The 17,123-nt window shown below is 42.5% G+C and overlaps 1 protein-coding gene across 18 annotated transcripts in view; it reads right to left on the bottom strand.

Moving 5' to 3' along the window:
- ABLIM1 (actin binding LIM protein 1) overlaps positions 1-17,123 on the bottom strand; it is a 329,208-nt gene that overhangs the window by 41,527 nt on the left and 270,558 nt on the right. For 9 of the 18 annotated variants that reach the window (XM_059882064.1, XM_024986096.2, XM_059882062.1 and 6 more), the window contains 3 exons: positions 13,126-13,213; positions 9,730-9,788; positions 6,184-6,267 (listed from right to left, as the gene is read on the bottom strand). In XM_059882064.1, the coding sequence (XP_059738047.1) occupies positions 6,184-6,267; positions 9,730-9,788; positions 13,126-13,213 (231 nt within the window). The remainder of the gene's footprint in view (positions 1-6,183; positions 6,268-9,729; positions 9,789-13,125; positions 13,214-17,123) is intronic. The other 9 variants (XM_059882069.1, XM_059882066.1, XM_059882065.1 and 6 more) reach the window with 1 other exon arrangement.

Genomic DNA, 17,123 nt, shown 5'->3' on the forward strand with positions numbered 1-17,123 from the left:
ATCCACCGCTGCTCTGGCTCTTTTTTGATATCACTGTGCCCAGTGTGTCTTCAGACCACTTGGTGTATTTCAGAAACAGTGACAACGTGTTGGAGGTTCAGAACCTGCTGTCTTTCACTGCATTCGCCCCTGTTTGTTTTAGCTTTATTCTGGCCTCCTAACCTTACTGTCAATTTTACTTCTACAGACATCTTGCTTATGGGTTGAGTTACGCCCTTGCTTGCCTATTTTCTCATAGGGGTCCTAAGTTGTTTTCCTGTTTAAAATGAAATAATGGAATAAAATACAGCTCTGTATAGCATAATCTAGGGGGTTCAAAGGCTGGCTTTGGAGTCTAATACCTTGACGCATTTATTGGCTCTATTGGTTGTATGACATTACACGAGTGTCTTTTTTTCCCTTTCCTTCCCTTTCTCACTCTTTCCTTGTTTCCCTTTAACTTCCTTACGCTTCAGTTTATCTGTGTATAGAATGGAGGAGAGGGTACATACAACACCTCTTTCCTAGTGAGAAATGAAACAGTACGTACAAAGCTCCAAGTACCTTGCCCCGCACATGACGAAGACCCAGCATTTTCCGGACAACAGAGGTGAGACTGGAGTTCTTTGCCAGCATCTCAAATAATGAAGGGCAGGACTCTCTCTGTCCTGGTCCTCATGACTGGACGGTCATTTTGGATGTGAGCTCCAATGACCAGACTTCCCTCGAGTTCTCACCCTTGGAGACCTTCCCATCAGAACTCAAGTAAGTTAACTGTCTCAATAGTTAACTATTGTGGATGGGGCAGTGGTCCCACCCAGAGCCGACAAATGTCCTTCCCTTTCTGGAGAACTCCATGGAACGAATCTGTACCCTCCCAAGACAACAACTTCTCCAGCTGGCGTCTAGGCTCTAGTTACTATCACCCTTCCATAATGGATGGCAGAGAACTTGCTCAAGCCTGTCTGATCTGCCAGGATAACTCCTGTCTGCTCCCTCGTGAACCGTGCTCCAAGTTAAATGGTACACAGGGATGGGCCACTTACGCCACAGCCCCTAACGGCTCCCCACGCTGGTGTGTTTGCTCAACCAGCAGAGGTTAGCGGTCTCTTTTCTGAAGATAAAAACACTTACTCCTAAAAGTGGGACTATTATTTTTGAGTTGGAATCTTAAATATTTAGAATTTTACATTTCAATTCTAAACTTCTAGCCTTCTAAACATGTTGCATTTTATTGTCTCTGTGTTTTAAAATGTTAATTTAAAAAGAGCCAATTCCTAATATTACATCATATGACAAAAGAAACCCAAATGGTTTAAGACCTAAAGGCAAATGTAATTTGATAGTAGTTTAAAACAAGAAGGAAAAGAGACATGCTGAATTTTAAATGAACATCTTGTTTATCACTGAAGCCCCCCTTTTCTTCTTCTAACTGTGTTTGCCCTCTAATTAATATACAACTTGCTAATAGTGTTTGATGGCCTTCAACATCAAAAGGCACAGAGCTGTCTTCTGACATGACAGCTCATATCCACACACTCAGAATTAAGGCTCATCTTAACCTCAAAAGCAACAGCTTCCTGACATGTTTTCCCTCTTTCAAATCCCACTGACAGTTTCTTCTTTATCATTAACTTAATTCTAGTGTCACCTCTTCGGGTGGTAACAAAGTTACAGATAATCCATATTTCTACAGATGATCTTTATGTGCAATTATTTCATCTAAATTACTGTTTCATCCCATTCAGATAACCAAGTTCACAACAGTGATTCACCGAATTAAATCAAGAACCCAAATGAGTCAACAGGCTTTGTCTGTGGAATTCTCTATGAGAGCTGTGATAGACACAATTACCTTCTTGCCTATATTATAAATGAAGATAATTCCAAATATTTATCCCCAAAGGTCTTCCCACTTCTGTTCTACAGAGGGGAAAAAACCAAACCTATACAGCTGTGATGAAGCTGTTAAAACAGATGCAATCTACTTGTTCTCACTTTTTCCTTCATGCCTTACAGAAAAAAACAACTTGAAAGCTCAGTTGGAAAAATTCAGTTTTTTCTTTTGATGCCATCTTTGGGGGGCAGGGAAGGTAGAGGAAAGCATGGGAAAAGCAAGGTAGATATAAGTAGGATTATAAACAGTCTATGATCTTTCAAAGGACTTTGCCAACAAGATTAGCCTTTAATCCTCATTTTGGCAACAAGAGAAAAGGATCCTTCAGTAAGAACTTTCTAGTTGTATGTGGCTCATGCAAGAAAAGCACTTTCATAAAGAAAGTGTCTAAATTTACATTTATTTCTCCAGTACATCTTCACATACCTACTTTCAGTTTCAAAAAGGCTTTTTATTTTTCCTCGAAGGAAAGAAAGAAATCAACAAAGAGAGGTCTCACCGGACTAGTAGTTCATTTCAACATGAAAGAGGAAAAAATGACATTTGATCGCTAATAGTAGATGCTTGAAAAATGCACATCTTTTTGTTTTCTGTACAAAACTTTAAAAAAACTCTCTAACTACATTTCACTTGCTGTTTCCCTTAAGGCTTGACTTTGTCCACCTGTTCCACACTTCGGAAGGCACAGTCACAGGATGAAAATTACACCGAAGAAATTCGCCAGCTCTCAAACATCTTTAAATGTTTACCATTAAAAACACTTACTGGAGCTTTGCCTGGAAATTAACCAGAGAAATGACATTTTTGCTTATTTCCAATTGTGGGCCGCCCCACACACCCGGTCCCTTCTTAGAAGCAGACAGCTGGAGAGCCCTCTTGCCCCAGACCTCCCCTCACCCCACAGGAGCTGGGGAGTAACAGCTATGTTCATCTAGTCTGCATTCATCCTAAGCCATGCTCTAAGAAGGGAGAGAACTACAGGCAACTGGATCCCAGATCAGAGAGGTCGTATGAGGGCCTACGGGACCGCTACTCATATAAGGTAGTTGACACCTTATACGAAGTGCTGCTAAGGTTGACAGTACCTGCCTTGGGTTTTTGTCGAAGTTCACCAGACAAGGAGGTGATAATAGCTGCAGAAGAAGGAATACTTTAAAAAATCTTAACATATTAAATATTCACTGCTAAGTCAAAAGAGGAAATCCTTTCAGTTTTTTTGTTTGTTTTTGCTTTTATTTTTGGTTTAGTTTTGGCTGCACCACCAGCTTGTAGGATCTTAGTTCCCTGATCAGGGATCGAACCTGTGCCCTGAGTAGTGAAGGCACAGTATCTTCTCCAGAACCAGGTGTGCAACCACCATTAGCCTTTACTATGGCCAAGAGTCCTCACTGTGCAGGATAAATCCTCACACCTGTACATTCTGATACACCAAAAAGAATAAAATATCCGAACAGAGAGAAAGCTGGGAATAAAGTGGTATGTCTGGTGGCAACATTAATAAAACAGTAACCAATAGCATAATTTCCTTATTGTAGATATACTTACAGCCTCTAATTAGCTCCTTTGCAGAAATAGACACACAGTATTTGTTTGGTATATTATGGGTCTGCAAGTGCATACGTTATAATACAGTGAGTGTTAGTTTCAGAAGAGAAAAAAAACTCATGCCCACTTTGGATGGCAGCCATTCATGCTTTAGCCTCCAAAGGCACAGCCCAGAAGCCCCTTTTTAGAACAAAAGCAAGTGATCCACTCCAGATTACTACAAACTTGGTCCTGGGAATATGGTGTGGTTTGTTTATAATGAATTACCGACCTTTCCCTGTAGACAAAATTTGCTTTTCTTATAGAACTCTTCCAAGTAAGTGAAACCAGAATATATTTTTCTTAGGTCATTCTATTGGGCTGGCCAAAAACTTTGGGTTTTTTCCCATAACATCTTGCAGAAAAACTTGAATGAACTTTTTGGCCAAATTAGTAATGTTTTTCCTCACCATTTTCTTTTACCTGTAATTCAGCAAGAGGAAATAAGAGGAGATTTCAGAAAATAAAAAATAAAATGACCTTCCTCTATAATAAAACCAGGCTTATTTCCAGGGCATGAAGTGCTGAAAGTCCCTGCAAGGGGTACAGTGTATCTAACACTAAAGGTACTTGATACTAATCTGGTGAAATGAACTACTGTGTAGTCAACAGTATTTAAAAGACCAAAATATCTGGGTGGCTTGAGAATTGCTTTGGCATTTTCAGGCTTCTCAAAGGTTTTGATAAGCCATGATGGCCAATGGGTGAAGCAAGAGCTTGTCAAATGGCTCATTTTCTCTGCCGGGTCCCAAGTGATTTATACCTTTCTGTGACAGGGTTACAGTTAACTTTACTGATATTTAAGGTTCGACAATGGGAATTAGATACCCATGCTTAACAACAGGGTAGGAAGAGAGAAGGTTTTCCAAAATAGACCTCTTTCTCTCTTTTCTTCTTTTTTCTCTCTCTTCTCCAGCCAACCACATCTCTTAAATGTAAGGGTCTGGAGAAGACCAAAAAATTTCACAGTTGATGGTATTTTTCTTAAAGTCATGAAAGTGAATCACTTGGCAATAGCCTTAGGCTAACAAAATAAAACACTATTTGAGTTATAAAGCATACTTTCAGGGAAAAAACCAAAAGCTATTGAAAAAGCAATTTCTTGCCAAGTAGGTACTAATTCTAAGAACTCACTTGCAATGGGAATAATTTCTGGCTGTTCCTCTGGATTCATGACACTGTATGTTAACTGTATGTGAAACTCTGCTGTTGGAGCCAAAGGTTTAAGATAGATGAAGATCATATGACAAATATAAGTTGAACGTAACCCAGCTTCACGGGCCAATGCAGTACACTCAGGGCCTGGAATCTACGGATAAGTGTTGCTCCTTTTGACCTGCAACACCTTGGACTGACTTCACTCTGTAGGTGGAGAAACTCCAGGGGTTGATGTCTAAAAGGTTTCTTTCCCCTCTGAAACTCTGTACTTCTAACTATCTTTCAAATCATTTAAAGAAAGCAGGTACAGCTTTAATGAAAGTAGACCCAAACCCAAACTGTCCTGGGCCATCGTGCAGTTCTGGCAGGCAGAGAAAACAGGCACGGGCGTCAAGCCCAGACTAAAGAGCTGTGTCGCAACCCTGAGTGTCAACAGAGCTGCATGATGGGTTTCATCTGGACAGAGCTGGGGCCGTGAAAGTCACTTGTAACTTAACGGGCCAAGGTTTCAACTGATTCTCAGAAACCCCGAAAGAAGGTCAAGCGTGTGCAGGGAACACAATCTCCTGCCTCGCTGCTCATCTGGAGAGCTGGCTGAGGACTCTCCCAGGTTCCAGGGGATGCTCTGGAGAGATGGTGCCGCCCTTACACCCTGTCTCTTCCTTGGGCACCATCAGACTTGGCCAGTATTTCATGCTCTCCTCTTTGTGTCTTCCCAGCTCTCTCTCTCACTCTCCCCTTGTAGGACAGTGGAAAGAACATGAGTTACTGGCTCCAATCTCAGCTCTTCCACTTACCGCTGGGAGAACTCTGGGGAAGTTAGTTCACTATGATGGTCTCAGTCTTTCCATCTGTAAGATGGGAATCAGGACAGCTACTTGGCAGGGATTCTTAAGGAGAGCCACTGAGAGAGCATGTCAGTGTCTCGCCTCTGCAGAGCTGTAGCTAGTCTTATTTGTTCTCTTTTCCACTTTGCCACTCCTTCCTCGAGCCAAACCTCTCCTTCCCCAAGTACTGCATTTCCCCAGCTCCACACTTCTGTTGCTCTTTTCGTCAGGCCCACCCCTTTCTCATCATCTCTATGTGTTCAAATCCCATCCAGCCTCCAAAACTCAACTCAGAGACCACTTCTCCCAGGAAGCGCCCCTTGAGCCCCTTTCCCTCACCTGACCTGCCTTGATGTTTACGATCCCTATGCTGTGATATGTTTCAATATCTTTTAATAATTATGTACCTGTCTTTTCTTCCTTACTGTACCTGGGTACTTGGCAAATATTTGTTCAGCGAACAAATGTGTGAGTAGAGTACAGGACCGAAACAGTGGTTTCCAATGAGCTCGCTGTCCTGAAGACAATGCTTTAGCCACCACTCTAAATGAAAACATTGTCTAGAGCAGGAAATAGCCAGAATCAGAATGTGAGATGCACTCCGTGGGGTGAGAAAAAGCATCTGCCTCTATGGGAGCCCAGAGTTATGTGGGGAGAGCAGCAAGGGGAGGAAAAGCGACAGAAGCCTGGGGCCCCCGGCACAGCGGCCCCGAGCCTCAGCTCAGACATGGTGCCAACCTGCAGACACGGGGACCGTCCTGTGCGTCGAATCAGACTTTTGGGATAAAAGAAATCAGACGGAGATCGACGGATGTTTGGGGGCTGTCGTAAAACATGAAAAAGGGAAGAGTGAAGAAAGAAATAGCCTCGATTCAGAAACACTATCAACAAAAAAACCTGTAGGAAAACTAATTTGATAAGTGATAAGTGACATCAGGTTTTCCCTGGTGGCTCAGTGGTAAAGAACCCACCTGCCAATGCAGGAGACTGGGTCGGGAAGGTCCCCTGGGAAGAGAAAATGGCAGCCCACTCCAGTATTCTTGCCTGGAAAATCCCATAGACAGAGGAGCCTGGTGGGCTAGTGCTTGGGATCACAAAGAGTTGGACATGACTGAGCAACTAAACAACAGCAACGATGTGGAATCACTTTAGTCGGGGGTGGGGGGCGTGTGTGTGTATTTTTAAAGTCCATGTTGAAAGCATAGTAACTGGTCTTCATTTTCTTTCTCTTTTGGCCACCCCACGTGGCTTACGGGATCTTAGTTCTCCAATCTGTGATTGAATCCATGCCTTCAGCAGTAAAAGTGCCGAGTCCTAACAATGAGACTTACAGGGAATTCCCTAACTGGTCTTTACGTTACAGTATATTTACCTATGTTCCAACCTTCCCCGCCCCCCCCCCATCATTCCTTTCCATTTATTTTGGCTGAAATATTCTTACATATGAAGAGTTAGAAGCCACTGACAGATGTTCTTGAGACTCTGTTATTACAAACACCCCACCAGTTCTTGAAATCTGGAGAATGTGGATTACTCAGTGGGGTTGTTGAAAGATCCTTAAAACATTTTCATTTTGCTATGGTAACTGAACTGATGTGACACTGGGAAAAAGGCCTGAAAGTCCTGGCTCAAGGCTGTCCTCCAAAGACACACCCTTAAGAGAGCACAAGAGTTGCTCCTTCTTCAAAATCTAGCCTCTTTTTTAAATCCCATCAGCATCCACATGTGCCCCACTTGGGGTGCATCAGAACCTCGTCTTCTTAGAGGTACATCACCCATACTACCGAGTGAGTGAGCTGGGGGCCGGCCAGACCTCCCAAATGGTAAATGCTGGCTTTAGGAGAAAAAAGTTTCACTAAAGGGAGAAAAAACTACAGCTCCTCTCGGCCAGAATGAGTGGAAGTATCTCACTAGTTGTTTTCATAATCTTATCCAAAGAGTTCCATCAAGATGCGATCAAGAGGGTTGATTTTTTCGAAGCCATTTTAGTAGCACAATCTGCAAACTCAAGTAGTCCTTACAGAGAAAGGACACCTTCCACTCAGTCTGGCCTCGTTAGCATTCCTCTCTTTGTCTCCCAGAAGACTTCATCAGGGATGGAATAAAAATGATTATTCAACCACCAAGGGCAACACTGTAAAGACAGTGCAGACCACCACTACGAGGCTGGTTTGGGGAGAGCATCTACAAGTTACACAGTGAATTCTGCATTCCTGTGATTAAAGTGACAGTAAGCACTATCTTTAAGGTGCCAGCATTTTATAACGATAACCCGCTTCAAAGCATCCATGACTCATCGAAAATCCCAGAGGCTGGCAACTTCCAGCGTGCACCTGTCTGACTGACAGATGAGAGGGCTAGGTACACACGCTCAAGCTGAAGTTCTATGTCGAAACAGGGATCAAATCATCCTGCTGCTGCTGCTAAGTCACTTCAGTCATGTCCGACTCTGTGCGACCCCATAGACGGCAGCCCACCAGGCTCCCCCATTCCTGGGATTCGCCAGGCAAGAACACTGGAGTGGGTTGCCATTTCCTTCTCCAATGCATGAAAGTGAAAAGTGAAAGTGAAGTCGCTCAGTCGTCTCCAACTGAGCTCCTACCAGGCTCCTCCATCCATGGGATTTTCCAGGCAAAAGTACTGGAGGGGGTGCCATCGCCTTCTCCGCAAATCATCCTAATCTTGGTGAACAAGTTCCTCTCCAGTGTGTCTGGTCTTTACTCCATTATTTTGAGAAAAAGTGATTTTTCCCCCTCCACTTAAAGTCTGCTCATGTTAACTGAATTTTAAGACATCCGTTTTTATTCAGGGTCACAGGCAAGGGACAAGTTTCTAAATTATGCAAATGACAAAATATCTCCATCTGATCTTACAGATGCCAGTTGAAAAAACAAAAGCAGAGGAAATAGAGCTTCTAGGCAGACAAGAGCTTCACTGAGAATAAAGAAAAGATATTGAAAAATGAAAATAAGAGCTGTCATTCCCAGCGGTGGAAGGCCAAAAAAAAATGGGCGGGTTCTGATAATCATTTCTCTGAAGCCAAGTCACTCCTTCACAAATGACACATTAGTAATCAGGCCACAATGATGTAGCAGCTGTGTGACTGCTGGGGATCACATATATAGCTTCTTGCAACTGCTAACAGCAGATCAAGAAGAAATGATTCCACATTCTAGAATATTGCTGTTCAGTTGCTAAGTCGTGTCCGACTCTTTGTGACCCCATCAATTGCAGCACACCAGGCTTCCCTGTCTTTCACTATCTCCTGCAGCTTGCTCAAACTCATCTCCATTGAGTTGGTCATGCTACCTAACCATCTCATCTATAGCATGGCTTCAAAAACTAAATTTGGTCCATTCTTTTCCCTGAAACACCAGGTGGTGTAGTCCAGCTGTTTCAAAGGGAACCACTAAGGTAGTTAAATGAAGGGACTGTGGACTGGGGTCTAGTCTGATTACTGCTCTGAAAAATACTTCACAGCCCAAGCGAAAAACTAGGGGAATCTGAGTAAGAAACAGATTATGATCATGGCCCTGCAGCTGTGTACAGCTCTTTGCTTCTGAAACAGGTAGAATATTGTCTCCTGGTGGTGATCTGAGAACAGAGTAAGATCAAGGGAAGGCTTTAGAATTGAGAGAAATGCTAAAAAACCAAAGGAAAGAAAGGAAAAACAGGTGAGAGATAGAGTCTATTCTCCGTGTGATCCATGTTCCAGGGAGTTTTGAAAATATTTTGATGCTACCTAAGGTTTCAGTTACAAAAACAATCAAGGACACTTGTTCCCACTGACTCGTCTGAGCTCATCATGATTTTCCCCAAAGGTTTTTTATCTAACAAATCATCAGCTTTTGGAGATGGAGGCTACTTGGTGAACTTGGATTTGAGAGGCCAATCAAATGTAGCAAGAGCTGAGCAATGGCTGCAGAGTTTGGATTGAGTGATGTGATGGATGAAGTACAAAAAACATCCTCCTCTGGTGAGGAAGTCACCAGATATTGGACCTAGAACTTGACTTTGCCCCTTGAATGCTTTCCTAAGAACCTGATACATGAAGCAAGGCTTATTTTGTCTAACAAAAGCATTTGAAACAAGAATCACCATCAGCGGAAGGTAGGAGGAAACCTCTTTTTCTGGCCAAATGGCCTTTCTACTTGGTTTGTGATAGAAGGGGAAAAAAAAGTCCTAAGAAGCAATTTCACCCAAACTGCAGTCCCAAGAATCAGTGACCGTCAACACGATGGACAGCAAGTACCTCTGCCGTCACAGTGCCAAAGCCTTCCTTACCCGCAGCTTTTCCTCAGTCTTGGTTGATTGCTTACAGTCGGGATGCCAAACGGTAGAACCTGGAAAGACAATGCACATCTAAGAGTAAAGGAAATGGAAAGCAGCCACGGTCCTATTACACAGAACTTCTGAGAGAGGCCCTGTGCCCAAGTGAACCATGATAGCTCAAATTCCAGGTAAGTTTTCTGCATCTAGTCTGAGCTTGTTCTTAACAGTTATAATCCTAGCCCACAGAGGCCCCTCATTTGGCACAAGAGTGTCTTGATGAAAGAGACATTTAGTTCTCAACTGGGCAGTGTTTTTTTATTTTTTATTTTTCAAATGTTATCATTGTCCTTTGGGGACTTCCCTGGTGGCTCAGATGGTAAAGAATCTGCCTGCAATGTGGGAGACCAGGGTTCAATCCCTGGGTTGGGAAGATCCCCTGGAGAAGGTCAGGCTACCCACTCCAGTACCTGGAGAATTCCATGGGCAGAGGAGCCTGGCAGGCTACAGTCCATGGGGTCACAAAGAGTCTGTATTGAGCAACTAAGTTTCATTTTTCATTTTCATTATTCTTTAAAAGTAATGTCTGTGTACTTCCCAATATCTACTTTTAATTTCAGAAATATAAGCCATAAGCCATGTTTATATAACATCAAAACAACCAAGCAATTTAGATGAGGGCAATAAAGTCAAACCAGATCATCTATATCCAGAAGCAAAACGCACCAAATTTTTTTTGTTGCTTCAATTATACAGTTACCTACACAGACACAGGAAATCAATCCAACTAGCAGAAAGTTTGAAACTTACATTACAAATCCACAAGTTTTCCTTTAACTTTTTAACCTTTTAGTTAACTTTAAAAGGTCTTTACTTTTAAACTAGTGAAGTTACTACTTAAGTGTTGTTTTCTGGTCCTGGGTCAATGCCTCACTTTACAGGAATTTAAGGCGCTTTCTTGGATGGTACCAGTATCACAGAACTAAGCAAAACACTTATATCCAATAGAAAGCTCTTTTCTTATAAGAATTCAATGCCTGCCTATGCAATTTTTTTTTGCCTAGGTATACAATGTATGTAATTCATGGCTAAGGTCTACATGTAAGTCCTACGTTCACACAAGAATACGTTCAAACGTGGGAATGGTGGAAGAATTTGAAGAGGGACTTAAAAAGACTTCAACAAATAGTTACTAAGTTGAAAACAGTTTTTTTTTGCCTAAATTTGTAAATTTATTCTGGCTACGTTTAAATTGTTAAAAGAGTCATGAGGTTGTCTGTGCAGGACAATGTCAATGATATAAACTTAATATGAGTCTCTGTATGAATATTTTATGTTTTACATTTCACTGTTGAACTCTTTCTCTCCTGAAAAGCTATCAAATTAAAATAACTCTTGAATTATTTTACACCACTGAGCTAAAAATACTATTAAATTGATGACAGTGTAAATACATTTTATATCAGAATAATACTCTAATCCCTATTTAGCAGTCATTTCTATCTTGCTTAACCCAGGGCAAAAAAATCAAACCAAAGCCAGACAGACACATAGTCCATTCAGCACTGGCTTTTACTCTGAGGCTGGCTTCAAAGCACAGAAATCCTCTTAATGTGGAGAGCTGGGGGGAGGTAGGGTGGGCAGCAGGGCTGGAAGCGGAGCAGGGTGCACTGCAGAGGTTCTACTGAGTGGACATCCTGGCCCAGAACCCTGGGGGTGCACAAGGCATTGAACTGTCCTCCAGAGGTCACACACACAGGGAATGCAAGCCAGAGAGAACATGAGATGCTGGGGAAGATGAAGCCTCTCATTGTTCAAGGATGTGCTGAGAGCACAGGCAAAGAACACCAGAGCCCAACTCCAGCAAAGATTCACGATGCTCAAATGCGGAACATAGCCCAAATTCCCAGCGTTGTTTATCTATAGTATGAATGTGCTGTACTTGTGTACAGCCTGAAATCACCCTCTTTACTCAGCTTGCAGAACTCTGTGAACATACAGAGGTGCACCCAAGCCCTGAGTCTCAGTTCTTAGCAGACACTCTTGGGGTGATATACACTCTTGGGTCTTTGATGGTGAGTGCAGTGACTGACACATTAGATCTAAAACAGCCTGGAGACCAACTGAAGAATAAATCTGCTCCATGCTGAACATGTAAAGTGACACCTGTCTACTGCTCCCAAGGATTCACAGTTTGTCCTGGGGGGAAACGTGTCATATAAAGCCCATATGAGACCACAGATTTGGGGCTTGTCACTTGCCTTCATCAGGCCCTTTAAAATTCAGTGAGATTTTCCACTGTAATTTTTTCAGAGAAATCATTCTAAAGCTAAAAAGGATGTCTGGGTTGTCAATTTCTCATACAGCTAGCGTTCTTTAAGGGGAGAGCAGCCAAAGCTTTGATCTAGTACTCAAGAATCGTTTCTGGAGACTTTTCTTAGTTTCGTAAAAACAAAAATCAAGAGCAAAGCAAACCATTCATTAAAACTACACATAGTGTTATGTGCAGAGATGAAGAAATGACATGCAAAGGCCAATGAGAACCAGTAATTAGCAAACTGAACAAGCAATAGCTCTTATATTCTTGCTAATTTTACTGATCAGCCCTTGTCTATTTAATGACTCTTTCCAGCTAAAAATAGTAAAATGCTTGCACAGATGGTACTGTTTGACTGGAGGAGAATCCTTCCCTAAAACTCTCTTAAAAGCTTCAGAATTTTAGAGGAGATAAAAGCTAATCATAGCTGTACATAGGGAAAATTTCTCAAAATTATTTTCATTAAAAAGAATTGAATGGCCCTCTGGTAATGAGCATTTCCTTGGCATCAGAAACCTCTCAACTTCGCTGTCAGGAACTTTGGGTGTGTTCTCTCTCACTCTCTGTCCTTCTCTCTTTCACTATGACAGCAATCTCATCTTCATGGGATGAAGAACATCTGTGATGTAATTCGCCAAATATGAAATTTTCTTCTTCCTAAAAGCCTGGATAAGAGCATACTGGGAGGCCCCCCAAAATCCTTCTCCCAGGAAAGTAAAGTGAGAAAAACCAAGTATTATAACCATCCAGTATGTAACATTTCTAGACATTCATTTCCTCTTTTGATCTTTTGTTTCCCAAGCATATTCCTGGGGGTTGGGGGTTCCTGAGGCCTAGCTGATCTTTCCTCCTGCCTTATCTCCATGGCATCAAGTTCAATCCATTCATCCATAAGCAATCCACTCGTTTGTTAACAGCCTCAGGGGCTCACTGCCAGCATGTCAATTGCTTGGCTGATTAATACTAACTGATGAGGTCACATTTGGCTACATTCATTTGGGATCTGGGTAGCCTTGCAGCTAATGAAATGCCTCCTTCTCTTCAAAACAAACAAACATAGCCCAGTTTTCTCTCCCCACTCCAGACCACCTTACCTTGCAGATACATTTCCTCTCCTTCTGTGAACATCTGGTTGCATCTGCTGCATCGTGCACAACTCGGGTGGTAATGTTTGTCACCCGCCTGTAAGAGAAGAGGTAGCAAATGTTCAGTCTATCGCTGGGCAGTGTCCCAGCCTCTTCTCTGCACATGGCAATTTGAGGAAAAGAGAAAAAAGCTAAGGCGGGAAAGATAATTGTCTGACTGACCAAACTTTTCATACCAACAGCCTTAGAAGCTGAAGCCAATGGCACTGGCCCCACAAGGGGCTCAAAGATCAGTGCTCGTGTCTGCCACGTGGGGCTGCCTTGCCTCTTGGGGTTTCTGGCATGCGGTTGTCTCTTGGCTTAGGCTCTCCTGGATAGTTGCCAATTACACACCATGTGCCTGACATAAGTCTACTCCATCTCCCCAAAAAGTTCACCTCGAAAACATTAACATCCAAATTGACGTTGGAGACCAATGTTGGTTTGTACTGCTGCTGCTGCTGCTAAGTTGCTTCAGTCATGTCCAACTCTGTGGGACCCCATAGATGGCAGCCCACTAGGCTCCCCCATCCCTGGGATTCTCCAGGCAAGAACACAGGAGTGGGTTGCCATTTCCTTCTCCAATGCATGAAAGTGAAAAGTGAAAGTGAAGTCACTCAGTGGTGTCCGACTCTTTGCGACCCCATGGACTGCAGCCTACCAGGCTCCCCCATCCATGGGAGTTTCCAGGCAAGAGTACTGGAGTGGGGTGCCATTGCCTTCTCTGTGGTTTGTACTAAAGCAATAGAAAGAAAGGATCCTATTTAGTAGGTTCTTTTCTAGCTAAGCTGGTTTTAGAAAAGGCAGAGGAACCAGAGATCAAATTGCCAACATCCAGGGGATCATGGAAAAAGCAAGAGAGTTCCAGAAAGGCATCTATTTCTGCTTTATTGACTATGCCAAAGCCTTTGACTGTGTGGATCACAATAAACTGTGGAAAATTCTGAAAGAGATGGGAATACCAGACCACCTGATCTGCCTCTTGAGAAATGTGTATGCAGGTCAGGAAGCAACAGTTAGAATTGGACATGGAACAACAGATTGGTTACAAATAGGAAAAAGAGTTCGTCAAGGCTGTATATTGTCATCCTGTTCATTTAACTTATATGCAGAGTACATCATGAGAAATGCTGGACTGGAAGAAACACAAGCTGGAATCAAGATTGCCGGGAGAAATATCAATAACCTCAGATATGCAGATGACACAACCCTTATGGCAGAAAGTTAAGAGGAACTCAAAAGCCTCTTGATGAAAGTGAAAGAGGAGAGTGAAAAAGTTGGCTTAAAGCTCAACATTCAGAAAATGAAGATCATGGCATCCGGTCCCACCACTTCATGGGAAATAGATGGGGAAACAGTGGAAACAGTGTTAGACTTTATTTTTCTGGGCTCCAAAATCACTACAGATGGTGACTGCAGCCATGAAATTAAAAGACACTTACTCCTTGGAAGGAAAGTTATGACCAACCTAGATAGCATATTCAAAAGCAGAGACATTACTTTGCCAACAAAGGTCCATCTAGTCAAGGCTATGGTTTTTCTTGTGGTCATGTATGGATGTGAGAGTTGGACTGTAAAGAAGGCTGAGTGCTGAAGAATTGATGCTTTTGAACTGTGGTGTTGGAGAAGACTCTTGAGAGTCCCTTGGGCTGCAAGGAGATCCAACCAGTCCATTCTGAAGGAGATCAACCCTGGGATTTCTTTGGAAGGAATGATGCTAAAGCTGAAACTCCAATACTTTGGCCACCTCATGCGAAGAGTTGACTCATTGGAAAAGACTCTGATGCTGGGAGGGATTGGGGGCAGGAGGAGAAGGGGACGACAGAGGATGAGATGGCTGGATGGCATCACTGACTTGATGGACGTGAGTGTAAGTGAACTCTGGGAGTTGGTGATGGACAGGGAGGCCTGGCATGTTGCAATTCATGGGGTCACAAAGAGTCGGACACGACTGAGTGACTGATCTGATCTGATCTTTCTAGCTAAAGCAGGCTTCCCTGGTGGCTCAGACGGTAAAGTGTCTGCCTGCAATGTGGGAGACCTGGGTTTGATCCCTGGGTCAGGAAGATCCCCTGGAGAAGGAAATGGCAGTCCACTCCAGTAGTCTTACCTGAAAAACTCCATGGACTGAGGAGCCTGGTAGGCTACAGTCCACAGGGTCGCAAAGAGTCAGACACGATTGAGCGAATTCACTTCACTTTCTAGCTAAACAGTATGAAAATAATATAATCTGCCCAGCTTACATCAAGATGAGAAAACCATAGTAAAAGATATCATCCACTGCTTTTTAATTTTGGAAAGAGGCCTAACTTGCCTCTCTGCTGCATATGATAATCTTCTGCCAATGTCTCACTTTAATTGTTTTCTGAAGAAGGCATTTTATTGAGGCAGCTCTGCATTATTCATGGGCATGTCACTTTCTTAAATATGACAGATGCCACCATAGCAGGTGTTGACTTCCCCAAAGCGAAGTGTCACTGGACCCAGGGACACTTCTCTAGACAGGTGCCAAGTCACATTAGAGTCATGCTCCAAATACACGCCTGACAAAATGAAATCCTTTCGTTCATAGTTCAGCAGAAAGTCTCACCGCCTAAAAATTATCAAATGTACTCTGCAATTAAATCATGTCCTCAGTCAACCGTGAAAATACTTCTTTTGCATTAGCTGTGTGCAAGGCAGTGCTGAGAGCCTCGAGTTAGAAGTGGCTTCACCCTGTGCCTGCGTGAAATCTCCACAGGAAGTCAGAGGTCAGGTGGTGATTTCTTTCTCACACCCTCCTGTGCAAACTATGAAACCACTTGGCCACTAGAGTGTGAAATGGTGGTCAGCTACTCAAGATAACCCAGTGGGGAAAAAAAGTTGAAGTTATTTAAAACTAGAAGCCAGGAATGAATTCTTTTCAGTGGTGCCTGCCAGAAAATTCCAGAACTGGAATTTTGTTCTTATCCATACAGCATTATGTATTTATCTGGGGGGAGGGGTATAGGATAACACAAAGTGACTCTTTGCCTTAGGCCAGCCAGGGTTCAATGTGAGTGAAGGGAGGACGAGAGCAAATATTACTCAGTGTTAAACGCTGTTGAGTCAGCTGGGAGATTAACGCTGGGAGGTCCCAGGCAGTGAGGACAATCTCTGAATTCTCAAGGAAAATGTAGAGGAAACAGTTAAGGCCCCTTGACAGGAGTCTGGTGTAGTCTGCAGTGAAAGGCACACCCCTCACTAAGCTAGCAGTAGAAGTTTCTGCGCGCTGATAAAATGGATCCACCATACTTAGTGCTGCAATGTTACAGACATTCTCATTAAAGACAGGAAGCAGGCAGAGATGTACACTTTGACCAGTGTTTTTCTTTACTGTTTTTCCTAGCCAATGTGATAGATCAAGAACAAGAAATAAGTACAAAAGTCAAGAGTTCAGTCGAGTAGCTAGATAAAAATTTAACACATATGTAAAAACCAATAGTTTTTCTATTCATTAACAATACAAATTAAGCCTAGGTGATGAGAAAACAGGTCCCCATTTGTAAATAAATATTTCAGTGCAAGATCTACACAAGGAAAACAGTTGAATCTAACTGATGGGCATGAAAGACTTAAATAAAGACATATGGTATTTATGGAAGGAAAAAGTAAATATCGTGAAGTTGCCAAATTATGTAAAATGAGCCTATGAATGCAACAAATTCTCAATCAAAATATGAACAGGAGTTTCTTTTATGTAAACTGACAAGCCAATTTTATAAATTTACATGGAAGACAAAAATGCAGGAAAATATAAAAGATTATTATCCAAAATATACAACAAGCATCTACAATGAACACTAAATGGCAATATAGGCAAAAGGCAATTTCTGGAGGAAATATAGATTACCCTGAAAATAAAGAATTAGCTCAACCCCATCAGGAATCATGGAAACACAATTTAGAAGAAGAGTATTTTTCTTCAACAAATTGGCAAAGATAAAAAG

Source organism: Bos taurus, chromosome 26, assembly GCF_002263795.3.
Source record: "Bos taurus isolate L1 Dominette 01449 registration number 42190680 breed Hereford chromosome 26, ARS-UCD2.0, whole genome shotgun sequence".
Classification (NCBI taxonomy): Eukaryota; Metazoa; Chordata; class Mammalia; order Artiodactyla; family Bovidae; genus Bos; species Bos taurus.